The sequence below is a fragment of the Gopherus evgoodei genome, chromosome 17 (assembly GCF_007399415.2).
Source record: "Gopherus evgoodei ecotype Sinaloan lineage chromosome 17, rGopEvg1_v1.p, whole genome shotgun sequence".
In the NCBI taxonomy this organism is placed as follows: Eukaryota; Metazoa; Chordata; order Testudines; family Testudinidae; genus Gopherus; species Gopherus evgoodei.
Window position 1 is genome coordinate 11,788,078 of NC_044338.1, and position 22,578 is coordinate 11,810,655.

General features: G+C 40.7%; 1 protein-coding gene across 4 annotated transcripts in view; it reads right to left on the reverse strand.

Moving 5' to 3' along the window:
• Nucleotides 1–22,578, reverse strand: part of PITPNM3 (PITPNM family member 3) — a 344,340-nt gene that overhangs the window by 99,869 nt on the left and 221,893 nt on the right. For all 4 annotated transcript variants that reach the window (XM_030536854.1, XM_030536856.1, XM_030536855.1 and 1 more), the window contains one exon: nt 4,857–4,933. In XM_030536854.1, the coding sequence (XP_030392714.1) occupies nt 4,857–4,933 (77 nt within the window). The remainder of the gene's footprint in view (nt 1–4,856; nt 4,934–22,578) is intronic.

The window sequence follows — 22,578 nt, forward strand, 5'->3', positions numbered from 1 at the left end:
ATCCTGTCCCCTGATTGGTCCTCTGGTCAGGTGACAGCCAGGCTCACTGAACTTGTTAACCCTTTACAGTCAAAAGAGACATGAAGTACTCCTGTTCTATTAACCCATAACGATCTGTTTATTACAGCTTCTTATTTATAACGTCAACTGAAAGTGAGAGCAGGCATTTGCATGGCATTTTTGTAGCCAGCATTGCAAGGTATTTACATGCCAGATATACTAAACATTTGTATGCTCCTTCATGCTTCGGCCACCATTCCAGAGGACATGCTTCCATGCTGATGACACTCATTAAAAAAAATGCATTAATTAATTAATTGACTGAAATCCTTGGGGGAGAATTGTATGTCTCCTGCTGTTTTACCCACATTCTGCCAAATATTTTATGTTACAGCAGTCTCTGATGATGATCCAGGACATGTTTGTTTTAAGAACACTTTAAAAATCACTGCAGATTTGACAAAATGCAAAGAAGGTACCAATGTGAGATTTCTAAAGATAGCCACAGCACTCGACCCAAGGTCAGAATCTGAAGGGCTGTCCAAAATCTGAGAGGGATGAGGTGTAGCGCTTGACTTCAGAAGTCTTAAAAGTGCAACATCTGATGCAGAAACTACAGAACCAGAGCCACCATAAAGGAAAATCAACCTTCTGCTGGTGGCATCTGACTCAGATGTTGAAAATGAACATGCATTGGGGTCCACACTGCTTTGGATCATTATCTAGCAGAACACGTCATCAGCATGGATGCATGTCCTCTGGAATGGTGGCTGAAGCATGAAGGGACATATGGGTGTCAGGCTGGTGAGTCTTGCCCACATGCTCAGGGTTTAGCTGACTGCCATATTTGAGGTCGGGAAGGAATTTTCCTCCAGGGCAGATTGGCAGAGGCCCTGGGGGCTTTTCCCTTTCTCTGCAGCGTGGGGCACGAGTCACTTGCTGGAGGATTCTCTGCACCTTGAAGCCTTTAAACCATGATTTGAGGGCTTTAACAGCTCAGATATAAGTTAGAGGTTTATTACAGGAGTGCGTGGGTGAGATTCTGTGGCCTGCGTTGTGCAGGAGGTCAGACTAGACCAGGCATCGGCAACCTCTGGCATGCAGCCCACCAGGGTAAGCCCCCTGGTGGGCCAGGTTGGTTTGTTTACTTGCCACATCTGCAGGTTCGGCTGGTTTCAGCTCTCACTGGCCGCAGTTCACTGTCCCAGGCCAATGGGGGCTGCAGGAAGCAGCGGCCCGCACATCCCTCGGCCCGCGTCGCTTCCCATTGGCCTAGAGTGGCAAACTGCAGCCAGTGTGGGTCATGTGCCAAAGGTTTCCGATCCCTGGACTAGACAATTATAATGGTCCCTTCTGACCTTAAAGTCTATGACTCTATGTGCTAAAGATTCATATCTGGCACATAAATACGTTACAATGCCGGCTATAACAGTGACATACAAATGCCTGTTCTCTTTCCGATGACATTGTAAACAAGAAGTGGGCAGCATTATCTCCTGCAAATGTAAACAGACTTGATTCTCTGAACAATTGGCTATACAAGAAGTAGGACTAAGTGGACTTTCTAGGCTCTAAAGTTCTACATTGTTTTGTTTTTTAAATGCAATTTTTTTTTTACATAATTCTACATTTGTAAGTTCAAATTTCATGATAAAGAGATTGCACTTCAGTACTTGTATTAGGTGAATTGAAAAATACTATTTCTTTTGTTTTTTACAATACAAATATGTATAATAAAAATAAATATAAAGTGAGCATTGTACACTTTGTATTCTGTGTTGTAACTGAAATCAAAATATTTGAAAATGTAGAAAACATCCCAAAATATTTAAATAAATGGTTTTCTATTATTAACTGTACGATTAATCTCGATTAATTTTTTAAATCTCTGGACAGCCCTAATTCCAATATATCTATATTGAGATGGGGTGACCACAGCTGCACGCAGTATTCAGGATCTGGGAATACCATGGATTTATATAGAGGCAATATGATATTTTCTGTCTCATCTATCTTTTTCTTAATGATTCCCAACATTGTTCGCTTTTTTGACTGTCGTTGCACATTGAGTGGATGTTTTCAGAGAACTACCCACAATGACTCTAAGATCTCTTTTTTGAGTGATAACAGCTAGTTTAGATCCCATCATTTAAATGTATAGTTGGGATTATGTTTTCCCATGTGCATTACCTTACATTCATTAACACTGAATTTCATCTGCCATTTTGTTGCCCAGTCAGCCAGTTTTGTGAAATCTTTTTGTAGCTCTTTGCAGTCTGCCTGCAACTTAACTATCTTGAGTAGTTTTGTATCTGTAAATTTTACCACCTCACCGTTTACCCCTTTTTCCAGATCACTTATGAATATATTGAATAGGACTGGTCCCAGTACAGACCCCTAGGGGACACCACTATTAACCTCTCTCCATTATCAAAACTGACCATTTCTTCCTACACTTTGTTTCCTATTTTTTAACCAGTTACCGATTAAGACCTTCCCTCTTATCTCATGACAGCTTACTTTGCTTAAGAGCCTTTGGTGAGGGACCTTGTCAAAGGCTTTCTGAAAATCTAAATACACTATATCCTCCTTGTCCACATGCTTGTTGACCCCCTCAAAGAATTCTAGTAGATTAGTGAGGCATGATTTCCCTTTACAAAAAATACATTGACTTTTCCCCAACAATTATGTTCATCTATACGTCTGACAATTTTATTATTTACTATTGTTTCAACCAGTCTGCCCAGTACTGAAGTCAGGCTTACTGACCTGTAATTGTCAAGATCACTCTACTAAATGGAGTACATTATATTTTTTAAAAAGAAATGAGATTTTAGTAATGACATACCCACTAAATGCTCTGCTACAGAATCTTCACTGAGAAGTAGGGCAATTACTGCCATGTTTGTCATAAGAATTTGCTGATCACCCAAGTGAACATTAATAAGGTTCTATTCTTTTTCTAATTCAGTTTTTTCCCCCAAATGTTCTTTATGCGATTTACTAATATAGAAACTAATTTTGCTCAAAAGACAGGATTACCTCCTTCCACAGCCAACAATAAATTATTTCTCTTTGATCAGCTGGCACTGCAGAAGGCTGTTTGAGGGATTAGAAAGCTCGAGGAATAGGTTGCAGCATCTAGGTTACCACTTAAAATCCAAGCCAGGTCAGTAGGGACAGAAAGTCATTGTCATCAGATGGAATATGGGAAGTGAGTCAATGGACTCAGTCTCATTCCTATGATCACAAAAGCAACTTACAAATCTATTTAAAATGGGCATACTTCTTGGCAGCCTCAGCCAATGAATGAACTGTGTCTCAGAAGGAACTGCATTCATGCCTAGAGGTGGTCCTTCTAAGCTTACAGAGACACAACAAAAATACACTAGAGTCAGTGGAACGACTGACTTCAATGAGCTTTGGGTCAGGCTGGGTAACAGTGGTGAAGTTTGCACTACTGACGTCTGTACTGTAACTACTGTGAGGACAGAGACCCTGGCTAGCTAAAAACTTCTAGAGAGAGTTGTTCATTTGCTCAGTTTCTGTTCTTTCTTCTAGAAACCAAACGTATGTTCTGTTACTGCTACTGAGACTTTTATTAAATCTGCATTTCAACATAGGTCTTTACATTGTGGCACTAAATGGACTTGGTAATTTCTCTTTGGAAAATGTGTCTGTTTTTCAGCCAAGCTTACAGTTGGTATGACAGTACCCATTTTTTCATGTTCTCTGTGTATATATATTTTCCTACTATATCCTCCACTACATGCATCTGATGGAGCAGGTTTGAGCCCACGAAAGCTTATGCTCAAATGTGTTGGTCTCTAAGGTGCCACAAGTACTCCTCGTTCTTTTTTACGATTTCCAGTGACTGCACGTTCACCTATTAGATGGGAGAAAGGATGCATTGAGCCATCAAAAGCACTTATAACTCCATCAATATGTTCTCAGCGCTCAGACAATTTGGAATTTTGGGGCAGGTTTGGACAAAGCGCTTTGAAAATGGAATTCTCTAGATGGGGTCATGGTCATAGAGTGATGAGCTGTTGCAATTAGAGTTAAAAGGGGCTAGATTCTGATACTTTTGTTCATGTTAGGTGGTACTTGATTTTGCAAGCAGACCCAATATCAGCAAGGCCATTCGTAGAATAAAGAGCTACCTAGTATTAAGTAGAGGGGCAGAGTTTGACCCAGATACTGCTCAACACACTGATGCTGTTATACTCTGATTTTTCACTCTGAAAATCCATCCTGACATAAAGACAGCATTATATCACCTTGATAAAGTCTTTACTGACCTAAGGACCTGCCTTCATGAAAGACTCCCTCCCCCCATTTGACTCCCTCCCCCCAAGAGCAGAAGCATGTGCTCTGGACAACCCTTGGTTTACAAGACCATCTGGCAGGACATTTTCCAGGAGGGTCCCTCACTTTTGACACTCACTGCCTTTTGTCCCCAAATAATCTGGACGTGTTGACCTTCATGGAATGTTGCAAAGCAGACAAACTTTTGGGGAAGAAAATGTGACATGTGTTGATGTTTGTGGGAAAGATTGTTTTTAGTTGGTATAGTAAGTTGCGGGGATGGGTACAGGTGGCTCCATTTGTGGACACTGATGGATTTTATATTTGTGCCAAAAGCACCTAGAGGATGTGGAGAGGCAATTGTTAATGAACGTATAAATCATAACAAATAAATAAAATAGCTATAATAGAATACGGTTCTCAGGAACATTCACATCAAAGTATTGATGTAACTGGGTTACTTAGACTTTTGTAATCAACACTTATTTCTGCATCTAGTCTTCAGATTCAGGAAATCAACAAAGCTATATTGCAGGAAAGCATCTCACCTCATTGTCCTCATGTATTTCAATGCTGCCTTGTGCAGGGAATCTTTGTTTTCTCAAAGAGGCTCTATATAATTCACCTGCAAGGGAGAAAAACAAAAAACGTAGCACTTTAGCATTTGGCTATCTGATTGTCTAAAGAGATCTGTAGAGATGAGTCACTAAGGGCTTATCTACAAGTTAATTATAAGTTAATTCAGATTTAAAGTGCAATAGTTATTCCTGAATAGCTCCATGTGTAGACAAGACACTTAGTCTGGTTTTAAATTTGAAATATTTCTGTTGGGAATCCTGTGATCAACCAGAAGCATGGACTAGATGTCTTGCAGTTCCACATCCAACAGAATCTTTCATTCTTATAAGAACGCTTAGCTCTTATACAGGGCGTGATCCAATGCACTCTGAAGTCAGAGAGAAAGGATGGTCTTTTGATTAAGGCATTGGACTGGGACTTAGAGAGCTGAGTTTGGTTCCTGGCTGTGCCATACATTTCAGAGATGCCAAGGTCGGAATGGACCATTGTGATCAGGTAGACTGATCTCCTATGTAACACAGGCCATATAACATCCCCACAATAATTCCTAAATAAGAGCTTTTAGAACAGCCAATCTTGATGTAAAAATGTTCGATGATGTAGAATCCTCCATGACCCTTGGTAAGTTGTTCCAATGGTTCATTACTCTCACTATTAAAAATGTACACTTTATTTTCCGTTTGAATTCATCTAGCTTTAATTTCCAGCCATTGGATTGTTATACTTTTCTCTGCTAGACTGAAGAGCCCATTAGACCTCCTGTTTGACCTTGGGCAAGTCAGGTAATCTTTCCGTGCCTCAGTTTCCCATGTAATATTACTGCCTTTCTCCCACCTTGTATGTCTCGACAATTCAGCTTGTAAGCTTCATAGGGCAGGGACTGTCTCTCATTGTGCTTTTCTATAGCACCTAGCCCAATAGGGCCCTGAATTCTGTTGGAGAACTACTTAGACACTACTGTGTTGGAAACAATAATAATGGGAAGGTTCTCCACTGGCTTCAGATGAGGGCCATAGTGCCAGTAACGTCAACAAGCACAGATTATTGACAGCAACCATGACATATTTTATAGAAGATAGTTTCTCTCATGTCTTTTTTAACCTACAGGGGTTAAAGACAATTATTTATACTAAAATCACTTGTCAATTTGTAAGCAAAGGGGCTGAGGTCTAGATACAGCATCCCTGGAATATTTGTTCCCCTAATTTGCATAAATATACAGCTTTAACACTCACTACGTAACAGAAGAGCAGTGAATCCAGTTATAGTCTAGTATCAGAGTTAGATAAAATCCAATCACAAAGGGAAAACCAACAATTTAATGTACTTTTTGAAATGGACACACATTATATAAATGTATCTGAATGTGATTAGGAGCCTAAAGGTTTAATAACAGATAGTTATCTAAATGCTTATTCACCATCCAATTTATTTAAAAAAATGAAATTGAAGAGTTTTCTGGTTTGTTTTCAATGTAAATCTTCATGTTTCAGGGCATATACCAATCACTAACTTGCTGTGGTCAGGAAGAAACTTCCCTTGTGGCAAGTTATTCCATAAATGTCCATTACTGGATTTCTTGTAGTTTCCTCTATATACTTTCTGCTTTCAAAGAGAGAGAACACTAGATGGACCATTGGTGTAATCTTACACAACAACTCTTTTGTTCATACATTCCACAAGTGATAGACCAATAAGTAAGCTGCATTATGCAATATATCCTTCATCCATGCCGTAATGACTGTGTCTGCTGCAAATGTGCTGAAATTATTATTGAAATGGTGCTTTTGCAGCAAAGTTGCAATATTTCTGTTCTCAGACATTAAGGGACAAAACTTGTAAATCTCCACGATCAAAACAGATTCTCAGACAATGTAAATTCGCAGTATTAGATGCGTCTCCTGTAATCATCCTGTCATCCATCTGTACTGCAGGTAGATGATGACATTGGTATGGGTAAATCTAAATTTAACCCTCATTTTTTCCCCTCTGTAACAGACAGAATCCTTGCTGATCATGTGCAAACCTTTTCTTTCTTAGCTTAATAAAACCCTTCAGGTTAGGGAACAGATCTCAGAAGCTACATTAACAGACTGTGTGTTTTAATCAAATGAATTGAGAGTACAAAAGTCTATAGAAATGGGGTTTTCTACATATTATTGACTCAACCGAAATTTAAATCTGCCCAACTTTCCATTTTTAGAGGAGCCCCAAATGCATGTTCTAAAAGGAAAGGAACCTATCTATTTTGGTGGCCAGGCAAGCAGGACACAAATCTGCAGATGCCCTATGGTTTCACATCATGGATTGGAGAAACTGTTTGCACTGTTCCCATGGATAAGGAAAGTCTGAACATTTAGGGATGGGGGGAGACAACCAGCTTGTGAAGCCATGCTGAGGAAGAAGAAAAAAATCTCACACTGCTCAGAGCATCAAGAAATGTCCTTCCGTCTACCAACCACAATGGAAGGAGGAAAAGGAGAGAAAAAAAGACAGACATATATACCCAGGGGCCTCAGTGACTATTGCATTCATCCTCTCCTCCTGAAGGGCCCACGTCTGACTCCATCACAAACAGGTTGCCTGGGTAGCAATATATTAAGGATGGAAGAACATTTGTGACAGTGATGATAGGTGGACATGAATGGGTCTCTACTGGTAAGCCTAGGGGAAACAAACCCTTCAAGCCCACATGAAAAGAGAGTGTCTCACATTAAGAATTCCTTCCCCATGAGCAAACCCAGTAAGGATAAATGGAATATCACATTGTCCATTTTGGGGGCTGCTTTTCTGCACTTTTCTTAAAAGCATTTAAAAGTAGAGCTGCCAATGCGCACTCTGGTCTCCATGCACAGTGTTTCAGCACCTTTTCTCTAGCTATGTGTGTTGGTTACCTAGGAAACGGTTGTAGGATGGGATTTGATTAGCTCTGTTGTCAGCTTGATTGTCACATTTATACCTGGGGCCAACCACTTGCTGACATTAAGGGACACTCCACCCTACTGTGTTTTATGGCAGTTAGGAGACATCGGCATCAGAAGTGATCAGTCAAGCTTTGTGAAGAAAAGATCCACCTGTTCCGATCCTGCCCCCGTGCACACACACAGTGGAATCTCAGATCCCTTCCCTGCCCCCTGCCTTGTGAGCTTGGGATAAAACTGCAGAGAGCAACCCGCCAGAGACTGTAGGTGTTAAGGTGCAGCTGCAGAAGTAGCAAAGCAGAGACCTTCAGACACTCCAAACTCTTTCCGTAGTTCTGACTAGATTTTCTCTGCCCTGTGCTGACTGCCTGTTTGCTCCAGCTGAAAGAAGGAAAAGAACCAGCACCCATTTCTTAAAGTACTTTGGAGAGCAAATAATTAAAATTATCTTAACTCACTGTTGTCTCTACTTGGTGAATTCTACTGACTGTTTGACCCGACATTCATATACTGGGATGTACTATATTGGTTTCTATTGCAGGGCAGGCAGTTCTCCATCCAGCATCCAGGCATTATCATACCCTAAAAGTCCATTTTATGTCCATATTTGCTACTATGTTCTTAGAGCTTCCAACAAAGGGAGCTTCTGAAGTTATTAAAACAGCGCATTAACTTTACCTAACACAAAATGTTGTCAAAAGCCATTTAAAAGCAGTTAGAGGACAGAAACTAAGGTCTGATAGTATTCTGTGTAGAATTTAAAAAGCTTGTAAGGTGGGGTCCCTTCTTCATTAGCAAAGACTGAAACTGAATGCAGGTCAAGTTGAACAAATGATGTGAATAACAGTCCCTTCAGGGAACATGGACCCACTCACTTCACTCATCATGACACACTGATCCACTCCACTGATCATCATACCTCTTCCCTATGTTTTTATATAAACATTACTAACAAATAATTGATGCCCAGCACCCCACCCTATGTCCCTTCAGCCAGAGTCTGCCAGCACAGTCAAGTTGGAGTCTCATCATTACCACAGACTCAAAAGGTTACAGTCTTTGAGATAGTTCAGTCTCTTCAAGCGGCAGTCACATCAGGAGGGACCTATTTCTGTCTCTTAACCTAGAAAATGATCTGATACAGCCCCTTCTCCTGCCTCCTCACACTTTTCCAGCAATAGATTTTCACCTGACTTGAAGACAAATAATCCAAACAGTGAAAATGAATTTAATCTTCAAGACCTGACACCTTAATAAGTAGAGTTTGCTATTTGTCTAGTGACTCAACAATCTGTAGAACCAACCAGGCACTCAACTAAGGGTGAAAAATCCATTTCCTTTGGCATATGCCTGAACATAAGCTACAGAGAACTCTGGTACAAGAACAGAGACGTTCTGCTTTATCTCCTAAACCTGTTCATTTCCTCCTACAGTCGAGTCCTCTCATGACCCTTGCTTCAATTACCCGAACTCTCATTTCTCTCCAGCACTGCCCAAGATGGTTGTTCCAAATCTTGCAAACCACTAAAGCCTCCCATGTGCTGAAAGGGAACTTTGATTTGAGAGTATTAGAAGCCCCAGATCAATCACAACACATGATGGGAGGATACGTTAATGATTTCACCACAGTGCTCTGCAGCTCTTCCCTCCTCCCTTACTAGAAGCAGAATGGAGAAGAGGTAAGTTATTTTTAAGATCAGAAACATTGTAAATTATAGCAGACTGGTGATTAAAAAGGCCATGTTATAATACAATCAAAGCATAATAAAGTTACAAGACGATTTGGCTCTGGCATAGCATCTTTCATTTCAGGTTCTCAAGTGACTTTATAAACTAATTAAGCTCCACAACACCCAAGCAAGAGAGGATTACTTCAGTTCGAGGTGTGAGTACTCAGCATCCCTGGGGGAGGGGGGAACAACACAACAAGCTAACTATGTTACCTTCTTTTTCTTGCAGAGGAAGGCTGTTAAATCCTGGGAGAGCAGAAACGTACAATCTCTAGTCTCTAACATTTTCTCATCTGTCTCAGAGGGAAAGGAGACCATGAAACCCTTTTGAAAGTCAGTGACAGAAAATGTGCACTTTCTAACGTCACACATAGCACCGTGTTGCAGCCCCACCTGTTCTGCGGGGATTTGCTGCTTTGAAACGGGAGCAGCTCTTCCTTCCTGTAAAAGTGGTAGAAGTTAAGGATATTATTGAGAAAGTAACAAACTCAGTCACTGTTTAAGGTAGCTTCTCATTTTCTGCTGCTGCTATGGGTTTCTGGTGGTTCTTCTAATGTTTCTGGAGAGTTTTAAGAGTGTATGAGAGCAAATGGGGAAGGCAGCTTGCCAGTTCTAAACAGCCAACCATTTCCTCTGTTATCTCTCAGCATGATGACACAGGATGAGTGCATTACATAATACTACAGGCACAAGGCTTGCTTTCATGTGTATATATAAGCAAGAGCATACATGACACTCATAGAATGCTCTTGTGAACTGGCATTGGATTAGAAACTAGAACGCCAATAAAAGACTGAAAGAATTAATTGTAGGTCTCACCTTCACCCGGAAGTAGCACAAATTATCTGTGTCCCTTGCCGGAACCACACATGGGTTTCTGCACTCTTTATATCTACCTGTATGACAGAACAACACTAATCCATTTCCAGATTATGCCATTGCCATGCTGAGTGGCCACAGGCAAATCAAAGACATTTATTCTCTGTATCTCAATTTCTTTATATGTAAAAATGGGTTAATTATGCTTTCCTTCTTCATAGGATTGTCAGGATTAGCCAATTAATGTTTGTACAAAAAAAACCTAGCAACCCTGAAACATCCAGCACTCTTAGAACATAAGAACAGCCATACTGGGTCAGACCAAAGGTCCCTGTATCCTGTCTTTTGACAGTGGCCAATGCCAGATGCCCCAGAGGGAAGGAACAAAACAGGTAATCACCAAGCGATCCATCCTCTGTCATCCATTCCCAGGACTAGCTGTTCAAAGAAGCAGTCATTTAAGATGTCAAGAAACTTTATCTCGGCATCCTGACTGAGTACATATTCACCTCAGGACAATATAGGGATAGTTGAAATCCCCCATTATTATTGAGTTTTTTATTTTAATAGCCTCTCTAATCTGAAGGGAAAAAAATCAATTATTCATTCAGCTCTAGTTTTAGCAGATAAATATTTCACATTTTGTTACCCAAACAAGTAAATAAACTCCTCTGAAACCATACATACCTACAGAAAAGTATAGAAAGAAGGAGTTTAAAAACTTGGCTCACCAGAAGGGACCTTTTCTTCCTGGGTTCTGAACGAGCAACAGATCTCAGGACCACACAGGCTTTATTGTACAGGCTAAATTATGGAGGCTTACATAATTGGAGGCCTTCTTTGTCATGATGGCAATACAATACAATAGTACTATTGAAGAGTTACAGATCTGTGGGAGAGAGGATTGTACAGCATGACCTACTAGAGAAAATGCCAGAGAAATTTCATTAGCCATTGAAATGAAGCTGATTACGGGGAAATTGTGTGTTTTATTATTTACTGAAAGCGTTTTAATGAGGTAAAATAATAACAAGGCTTAGCAGGACTGAACCTTTCTGATGAGATATCAACGTTTTACAGTTTTCTGGCAGTCTTTATTTATACCATCATTATAGCAATTTATGCTAATTACATCATTATGTAAATTACAGTAACAAAAAAGATAATCAGATCCCATACAGAGGCAGAAACCAATGGACTGTAATGACTTACATTCTAATAGCAAGTGACGGGGGAAGGTTAGAGATGAGATTACATTGACAATGATTATTTTTTTTAATTTAAACCTGAAAATGAACTAGCTACAGACTGCCCCAGTCTCTCAAATCTTGGAACAAGCAGAGAAGTCACAGGGATCGGAGAAGATCTTGAATACTAGATTTTCAAGAAATCTCAGCTCCTATTTTGACATCTATAAGAGCGGCCAGATTTTCAAGAGATCAGTAGCCAGCAGTTACCAATGTGACCCTTCTGCACCTGACGTGCATGGAACATGCTGAGCTCTTTTGAAAACCTGGCTATGGATTTTGGTGCCTAAATGGGAGCTGTTCGCTTGAAAATCTGGCCCCAGCTATGGGTGCTGAGCCTTTTGAAAAATCTGATCCACTCACCTGGCCCAGTGAAATCAATGAAAAGCCTCCCATTGACTTCAGGAGGTGTGGGATCACATCTTGCTTCATACTAATGAGACACTTTGTCCTCCAGTCTCTACCCTGGCTTCCCATAGAATATCTAATCAAGTTCAAAATCTCTGTCCTCATCTAGGCGCACCCAAGCTATCTATAAGACGACCTCAAGCACCGGGATGAGGGCCAGGGTGAAGAACTCCAGGCACAATGGAACTTTCTAACATAAAACTCATTTGTACAGGAGACAAAGCTTTATAGGGGTCAGGTCTAAGAGTGTGGAATCAATTCCCAGAGCAAGAAAAGACCATCACAAGCCTCAGTACCTTCTGCCTTCTTCAATCTACCTTCTCTAACAAATATATAGCAGCCTGGACAATTATAAAAACAAGTCCTACCAAAATAAAACATTACACCATGCACAAAATACTCCTCCTGCAGGAATGAAAATGAGCACAAGCCTCACAACAGATGTTAGTCATGTCACTTAATGCACTAATGGAAGAGGCTCAGATACAATGGAGATGCGAGTTATACATAAGAATCTATATAGAATAATGATAGAGAAAGGATGGTCCAGTGGTTAGGGCGCTAGCTTCGGACACCTGGCTTCAAGTTCCCGCTCTATCACAGACCCCTTGTGAGACATTGGACAAGTCACTTAGCGTCTCTGTGCTTCAGTTCTCCATGTGTAAAATGGGTATGTTAGCACTGCCTCACCTCACTGGGACGTTGTAAGAATAAATACATAATAAGATTGTGAGGCTCTCAGATGCTATGCCTTGTGCAGGCCGCATCAGTACTTCAAGACCCATTGTGAATTACTGAATTCTGTAAATCAGCAAAGAAGAGAACAAGTAATAAAAAGAGCAAAAATAAAAGCAATATAAAAATGTACCTGGTCACTTATTTTGCAAACTGTAGATCAATAAATATTTCTAATAATTCTCCATTATTTCTCAGGGCATTGACTAGTACTCACTAGACTGCATCTCACTACAGCACTAGCTATGGAATCTTTGCTGAGGAGCTGGGAAAGAGCTGACATTTTTATGCATATTATGAAGTATGTGGGATTAACGAGTTTACAACATCTAGGTCAGAAGCAATTTAACGAATGGAAATATCTTGTTTTTTTAAAGCTCATATTTCAAACAAAGATTTCAGACCATCTATACAGTTCAAAGCCTTGACATGTTATGCCTCCTGTACTCATCTCACTGACAAAAACCTGTTCTCCCCTTCACCACTCACACATGAACTTAATATATACCAAATAAAATTAAATGTTAAAAAATGTATTATTCAGTAAAGCATGACCGGGTTATCTTGAAGGCTATTGTATTCCCTTTGCTTCAATGTGAACCTCTAAAAGCAATAAGTGAGTAGTATAACTGAACTACATTCAATGACCAGCAGAGAATTTGGTCCATTGTATCAAAATCCAAGTGCAATCACTATTAGCCAAGTCCACAGAGGTAAGAGGAGATATACATGCATGCTTGGAGCCTGTGTCATCATGAGTGTTTTTCTACCAATGTGCTTCTCTATTTGTGATCCACTGGAATCTAATATGGATACACTTCAGTGTGCCTCAAATTTACATCTATCAGCACAGTGAGAGATATCTAGAGTCCAGTATGTCAACACAAACAAACAAACAAAAAAAGCCACCACCTTCCAGCACTACAAAATGTAAAGGACATTGAGGGTATTCAGTCCATTGTAAAGGGTAGGAGTCCATTTGTAAATTTCAAATCCAGGTTTAGGTTTTGGACACAACTGAAGTTCAGAAGTAATCAGACTGAGTGTGGCACTTTGGGATAGCTTCTAGTTTATTCAACATTAATAATCAGTTATGATGTAACCTACCCTCAAGTAGGCCCATTTCCAGCCTAGATTACGGACACCAACAACAATCACCAATCTCACCCATCCACTATATTAGATTAGACCAAGTGTCTTGGTTTTGGAGCGATATTACCAAGATAGCAAATACTAACAGAAGCAACATAAGACCCAGGGCTCAGTTTAATTGGCATAACCCTGTAAAGAACAATCTATGCGTAACAGGTACTAATGTGATTCCACAGACATGTTAGCTGCATCTTTAACACACTTATACACCAATATTCCCTCCCCCACCCATACAGAACATGGATAATGAAACTGTAGGAGCAGCAGAGAGTCCTGTGGCACCTTATAGACTAACAGACGTATTGGAGCATGAGCTTCATCGGATGCAACCCATCCCACAAAAGCTCGTGCTCCAATACGTCTGTTAGTCTATAAGATGCCACAGGACTCTTTGCTGCTTTTACAGATACAGACTAACACGGCTACCCCTCTGATACTTGAAACTGTAGGAGGCTTTAGTTCTACATGTCAGTAATTTATATACTCCAGCCAAACAAAGGCAAGTTGTGCCATGATTCACTAGTATCAGGATATTTCTGGCAGGGCCAGCTCCAGGGTTTTTGCCGCTCCAAGCGGCGGGAAGAAAAAACAAAGCTGTGATCAGCGGCAGCTCCACCATGCTGCTTTCTTCTTTGGCGGCACTTTGGAGGCAGGTCCTTCCCTCCAAGAGGGACCGAGGGACTTGCTGCTGAATTGCCGAGGAACCCAACGTGCCACCCCAAGCACCTCCTTGCTGAGCTGGTGCCTGGAGCCAGCCCTGATTTCTGGAATGAACAGCACACAGGAGCATCCTCAGAGGGGAATTCAATAGAGAGTTTAAATGCCTCCCTGAAATTTTGTACATTTTTTCAGCCAACATATAGATCAGATGTCAGAAAAAAAAATCTCCCAATAGTCCAATTTCGTATATTTATAAGACTTGTATGCCTTCTGCTACAGCATCCAACTAGAGAACACATTCAACTATGTGGATTATTAATCTATTTTGATTCAGCAATTGTTGAACTTACATGCTGTAAAGGTAAGAACCAGCACAAACTCTTCATGTGGATTTTATTATATATTACTTGTATTATGATGGCTTCCAGTGGCCCATCACAGAACTCAGTTAGTCTCTGCCCCAGAGAACTAATAATCTAAGTATATATTAAGATTTTCATAAAATAAGTCATATATTAGGGAGACTAGAGGTACTCTAAAAACATGTTATACTCTGTTTGCAAGTGAATGAGCTCTCTCTCCCCCTTCCACCCCCACATATAAAACCAGGAGCCATTACTACCAACTGTACAGGTTTCAAAAACAGCAATACCAATGTCTAAAAATGCCCTAAGAAACTTTTCTGTCCCTGAAAATTTCACAACCGGAGAGTAAAGTCATTTCCTGGGCCCTCCCACAGTTACAAATGAATACTGAGTCCTGTTATAAAGATGGGACCAACTCATTTTCCAGTGGCAGAAAGCTCATTTGTATTTCTGCAAGGCTGTGATATATCAGAGTTTAAAGCTGTGTAACATGTCTAGAAAAGCTGTATCAGGTGTATGGCTGCATGCCACCCATCCTGTGCCTCTGTGAAGGGTAGAAGCAGGGACTTTCCACATTTGAGAGGAGGAAAGATTTCTAAAAAAAAAAAAAATGCAGTTTTGTATGAAACTACTCCAGGGTTTAAAATGTCAGAGTAAATGCCAGATGTGATGGATTAATGAGCAGAGAGGTTAGACAGTCAGAAGTATATGACAAATTACCACATGGTTCTGCAATTTATCATACAGTCCCATAATTTATCACGTGATTCTGCAATTTATCACATGATTCTCTCTCTCACACACACCCCTACACACTTTTTCCATCTCTATAAATGTAATACTGTATTAACATTCTACCTGTCATCATTCAGTAAATTCAGTGCAAATTACTAATGCAGATTAGAAATATTCTCCATTGTATTTAACTGTTTTCTCATCATCTTGCCTGATAGAAAACAGCAAAACAAATTACTTAGAAAAGAATGAGGAGATATCATTTCCTGATGCTTGGATTAGCTTTGTCAAGTGAACAGCCTGTCATAATTTAGTTGATCTATTTAGGCATGTCACTGCCCCAGAGACACCTTTTCCTATGATTTTCACTTCACTGAGAAGCATGATGCAGGCCATAAAGTGCTGCAAGCCAACTTGAAAAATTCTGATAAAATATCTGCAACTGATAAGGTATATACAGCAGTATTGCTCAACACTATTCCCATTTGTGACTGAAACAGTCATATAGGATATAACAAAACTATGGCAAATTTTATATTAGTACTAAATAAGTACATTCTTTCTGATCATATGTACAAACAAAGTCAGATTCGCTTAGGTAGCCAGTATCTGTGTGTATGATCAAAAAGAACGAGGAGTACTTGTGGCACCTTAGAGACCAACACATTTATTTGGGTATAAGCTTTCGTGGGCAATGATGTTCTGCTTATCCCTGTCAGCAAAGTGGTTTCAAGTCTGCAGTTTCAGTGAATTTATCACACCATGCTAATCTCAGTCATTGTGCTGGTCCATGTTACGCTGTGCAAAAATAGCTACGAAACCTGGGTTGGATTAGAAAGATGGAACAAGCCACGTAGAAGCCAACAAGGGCCAGATTTCACAGAATGTAATGTGAGTTGCCCCAGGGATAATTTCGTCCAAGATGCAGACACACTCATATGGCCGGAAAGTATAGGTGGTATTCTAGCTATATTTGGCAGGAGTATAGCTATGGAAACCCTAACCCGCAGGTTAACACAGTTTTGCCAGGACAAAATTCACACCTTGTAGCTTGAGTTGTGCTACCTCCATAGCAACACCTTTTCCAGCTATTCCTTTGCTCTTTAAAGAAGCACATAAGTGAGCTTTAAAAAGTGTGCACTGCCCACAAAGTGCAAGTTCCAAAAACCACTGTCTAACAGGGTTATCTTTGATTGTTTAACATAACCTTAATGGCATCAGTGCTGTCACCTTCATTTCATGCCTCCCATCTAAGTGATCTCTACGATGGGGAGAGAAAACAGAATTCTAAGAAAGACTGGCATGAATAACATGGATTAGTTTCCCCCTAAAACATTTTGGAAAGACCCCATATATCATGCCAGCTACTAGCTTGAATCACAGTAGTCTCTGCTGATCCAATTTCTTTTATGGTAAAGACCATTGAAAATAAATTAGTTTTAGTGCTGTTTTCAGAAAGCAGAGCACTGGGCGCTTAGGGATCTATCAGAGGTGAGACAATCTGGGAACATTTAGGGAACAAGTGATGAAGCCTTTACAATGAATGCTTGGAGGAGAAATGGTGACTGAAGCTCACGTCCCCTCTGCTAATGCTGCAATGCTGGTGGCAGTCATAATGGGGCTGTATATGCTCCTAGATCACAGGCTTGGAAGGCCACTAACACTACTGGTAAGTGTTATGGGGGTCAAAAAATATATATTGCAGGGCAGCCATGGCTGCTCCTGCTCCCCATGCTCCAGCAAGTAGGGGTAGGAAAATCTGAGACTCACAACCCACTACTCTGACGTGAAGTAATCTCAGAGCTCTTAAGCGCACGGTCAGCCTTGAACAGGCCATGGTTTCTGCCTCTCCATATGAATGTCTTTCCTTTAAATTAAAAATTCTCAAGGCTTGTGAACTAAACAACTGTTCTCTCTCTTCACATAAATCTGGCTTCCTCAAAATGTTTTCCTGAGCCTCCGTGGCACTAGCCTGGAAATCTTTGCATAGACAACAACTGAAGAGGGTGCATGTCTCAAAAGGGAAGATGCGGGTTACCACAATTACTGAATTATACCTTTCCAGATCAGTTTCACTTGCAGCAACAGAATCACAAAAGGAGGCCTATCAAAATAGACAACAAAGACTGTCTCAAAACACACAGTATTTTCGAAACTCTAGCAATAATTCACTGTATTCATCTTGCTGGTATTTTATTTTATTAATTTTTTTTAGGAATCAATATGGTAATTCCTGGAAGAAGTGCAATAGGGAAAACAAGTCAACGAACCCATAAAGAGTATCCCAGTAATATAACATTACATGGCCGAGACTGTCAACCCCACTTAAATGATCCGAATATGTAATTCTCATTGAAATAAAAGGGAATTTGGTGCCTAAATCCCCTAAGTAGCTTTGAAAGTCGCAGCCTATAAGAGCCATAAGGACCCTTGCAGGAACAATAGGAACTCAAGCTCATAGGGCAAAGCCAACAAAAAAGCATGAGCAAACCACATCCCCTTAACTGTTACCGAAGGAAATAATGAAAAACAGAAAAGTTTAAAAAACCCAAATCACAGCATAACCCTAATCCAGTGAAGTACTTAAGCACGTGCTTAATTTTAAACACCTGAGCAGTTCCATGAGTGACCTTTCACTAGTCTATAACGCATTTGAGAAGTATGTAACTGCTTCAGAGGTGACAAGACAAAAGACACTTTAGTAAAGTCACCCGGACTACTCAGGTCCTAAAAGTTAAACATTTAAGTACTTGGCTGGATCAAGGTCTTAAAAGCTCCACTTGAGACTGAGTAAGAGAAAGAAAGAAAGCCAAACTCAGCCTGGAAATAGAGCATACATTTTTCCCAGTGAGGGTAATTAATCATTGCAATTTTTAAGTTGAGAGTGGGTGTTTTTCTAAAAGATCTGCTCTAGTTCAAACAAGAATTATTTCTGAGCAGTTCTCCGGTCTATGTTATGCAGGAGGTCAGACTAGATGACCACAGTGTTTCTTTCTGGCCTTAGGATCTATGAATCTGGTGGGAGCACATTCAGCCCTTTCTATTTTATCTGATGAGATGCTCAAAAGCCTTAACCCAAAATTAATATATTTTAGGTCCATTTTCTTTCCAGTATACAACTTCTTTAAAAAACCACTTATAACAAACCTTCTATTTTGTTTGCTTTAATTAGAAGAGGTCTCATCTGACCAACAGAACATTCTGCTCCCTCTTTCTCGAAGGCTGCCCACCCCCATCACTGTCACAGAATGAAAACATTCTGGCAATACTGGAGACTTCACTTCTCCTCCAATGTCGTGTCACTTCTCCCAGCTACTGACATTTGCAGGAGAGGTTATGGGCACAAGCAGAGGGGCTCATCTGGTGATTTAAACAGCATTACATCAATTTACAGCAGCAGTGGATCTGACACACACACCCCAACTCTCCACGTCGCTAATATGGTAAAGATTTTAACTTGGATCTATTTATTAATTTCAATTTAAATAATGACTAAAAAGGTGATTATCCAAAGCTTTAGGTGCCCTATCACATCATTAACAATACTATGTAAATTCGCTGCACCAGTAATATCATCAATTCAACAGGAGCTGAGCCAGCCAGTTTCCTACTAAAACTCCTTTCCACCCTCCTCGGTGTTCAGGAAGCATACTCTTCGCCCTCTCCAAAAACCCTTGTGCAGCGTGTCCAGGAGACCACCAAATCTGGAGTATAGTGAACTAAAATAGGGAGCAAGTTCCAGAGTCTTGGAGCATCACAGAGAAAGCCCTGCCGGCCACCTCCTCTCTCTTATAACAAGGAGGATTCAACTCATGCATCCCTGCTGACTGCAGCTGTGGCAGTGTGGCATGGGGTGAGAGGTGATCCCTCATGTAGATCAATTATGAACTGACATTTACTTAAGAACGGATATTTGTGTTGAATGTTTACCAACAAAGCATAGTTGTTTCTTAACAGGCTCTGTTTCTTTTATTGCCAACACAAGAAACTAGAGAGCATACCCCAGTGCTTGTGATGAAGGAACAACTCCCCTCTGAATCATTTATGTCCTCCTCTCTGATACTTTCTAAACTAGTGGAAAGGTCACCTGCCAAAATAATAAAGCAACAAGACTGGCTAATCAGTATGATCCTGGCCTTCAGCTTTCTGAATTGCTTGGAAGCGGGATGAGGATTCTTGAGACCACAGTGCAAAGGACACCGACACCTTGAGGAAACAGCCAGGTTGTTTAACCAACAGAGATTGATGTTTAATCAATACTAGTTGCTCTTTAATAAGATTCAGTGGCATCTTACAGAAAGGCATGTAGATTTTTAGGTCTTCAAGTAAAAGAGTGTATTGTCTGAGATGGCGGCTGCTGTCATTTTGGTCCCAACCAAAATGCTTTTTATGTATTTGCCCCCCCGTGTCTCTATAAATGCTTTTCTGAAAACATATTTGTTTTCCTGCATATATTCAAAAGTGGACAGCAAAAGAATTTATCCTCACACACTTTTTGTTCCTATATATTTTATTGTGTTCACTCAAATAATAAAAACACACAGTAGAGCACTGAATATTTACACAGTCAATCTCTTGAACCAAGAGGGACATTTTCAAAAATGAGTTTGGAGTCTAGTGTCAAGCTGCCTGGAGTGGCTCATGACCAGGAGTGCCAACCGCAGGCAGACTCTCAGGAAGCAGGGCACACACTGGTTGTGAGCGCTATACTTAGATTTCTGCAACCAAAGTATCAAGTGTGAACTTCTCAAGCACTACAATAGCCTAACTACGGAGTCAACTACAATCCCCTTGGGTACTCAGTCTATCTTGCTGCTCAGGCAAACTTGCCTTTGTGATAGATGGTTCCTTACCCCAAAAATCACAATATTCAGGTTACTCCCACTCCCAAAGGACCAGTCACTTACCCCAGGTTAATTGTACCTTAGATCTCACACCAAAGATAATGCTCTTAGTCAATCCTATATTAAACTAACTAAAGGTTTAACAAATCTCATTTCCCCCCACCAAGGTTGAAGTAGGTTAACATATAGGGTTGGGGCTCAGGAGGGGGTGAGGGCTCTGGGCGACAGATACCTCAGGGGGCTCCCCAGAAGTGGTGACATGTCCCTCAGCTCTTCGACAGAGGCGAAGCCAGGCAGCCATTGAGAGCCAGCACTTGGGGCAAAGGCAGCACATGAAGCCTCCCTGGCTGTACCCGCACCTAGGAGCCGAGGGACAAATCACTGCTTCCAGGGAGGTGCACAGAGCCAGACAGGGAGCCTGCCAGCTCCGCCAACTCCTCACCATCAGCAGTGGGGGGCCCGCACTGCTGGCCCACTCCCTGCTCTAGAGCACCCAAGATTTCGTCAGGGGTATATAGTACTAGTCATGGACAGGTCCCAGCCACGAATTTTTGTTTACTGCCCGTGACTTTCACTAATAAATACCTATGACTAAAACAGCCTTAATTATCATAGAATCATAGAACTGGAAGGGACCTCAAGAGATCATCTAGTCCAGTCCCCTGCACTCATGGCAGGACTAAGTATTATCTAGACCTTCCCTGACAGGTGTTTGTCCAGCCTGCTCTTAAAAATCCCCAATGATGGAGATTCCACAACCTCCCTGGGCAATTTATTCCAGAGTTTAAGCACTTGCAACCCCTCCTAGCTTGGTATTGTCACAAAGTTTATAAGTGTACTCTCTATGCCATTATCTAAATCACTGATGAAGATATTGAACAGAATTGGACCCAGAACTGATCCCTGTGGGACCGCACTCGTTGTGTCCTTCCAGCATGACTGTGAACCATTGATAACTACTTTCTGGGAATGGTTTTAAAACCAGTTTCGCACCCACCTTATAGTAGCTCCATCTAGTTTGCATTCCCCTGGTTTGTTTATGGGAAGGTCATGCAAGACAGTATCAAAAGCTATACTTTTTATTTTATTATAAGTGAGATCAATGCATGCAGCAACTCTCAACCATTTAGTGAAGTTCAAATAGTAAAATACATCTCTATAAATATAATATCTATTTTAACAAGACTAACATACAGGTGAGTCTGACTGGTTTCCAGCTATGCATTTGTCTGTGTTCAGTGAGGCTTAGGGACCTTGGAATGAGCCGCCTCCTGGTCTGCCAGCATCACACCTAGCTCTCTCTGAAAGTCAATGGGACTTAGGCACTTAGGAGCTCAAGCCACTTTGACCCAGATCCTCAAAAGGTATTTAGGTGCCTGACCTCTATTGAAATCCTTTTTGAAAAATTTACCACAAATCCTGAAACTCTTCAGAACAACAGGCCAAATCATGAAGATCTTTCACAAAACTTCCATTGGGATTTTACCTGAGCAAGGATTAGGGGAGGAGAGAAACTGAATTACAAATCATCACCACCCTTTCCACACACACACAATATGACTTTAGAGTTTTAAAGTATCTGTGCTATAGAAAAATGCTTTTTTTAAATATAATAAAAATATAGGACAGTGTACAGCAGAGCAACTAGCTGTGCAGATGGGTTCAGACAGACAGTGTCTGAGTTCTGCCAATCCACCTAAAGATAACTCACGCAGAGAGTGAGCAATATGCACTGGTTCCGTAACAATCCAGATATTTCATCAACTCACATTTCTCTCTTCTGTAAAGAGCAGTTATTTTTGGTGACTTTTTATTGTGTCAGTTGACATTTTAATTACATGGTCCCAATATAACTGGACAGCAGGATAAAATGACCCATATGTACCTGACAGAAATGGATCTCTTCCAGTCACGGTAATAATGTAAAGTGCTTAGCCAAATTTTCAGTTGAAAAAAAACATTCTTCATGTCCCAGATCAATAATCAGGCATTTGGAGGGGCTTTTCGTTGATGATTAGGCACTGGTTTTGAGAGGAAAGTTTTCAAGTGGTAAAATATCCTGACTGAAGGAATAC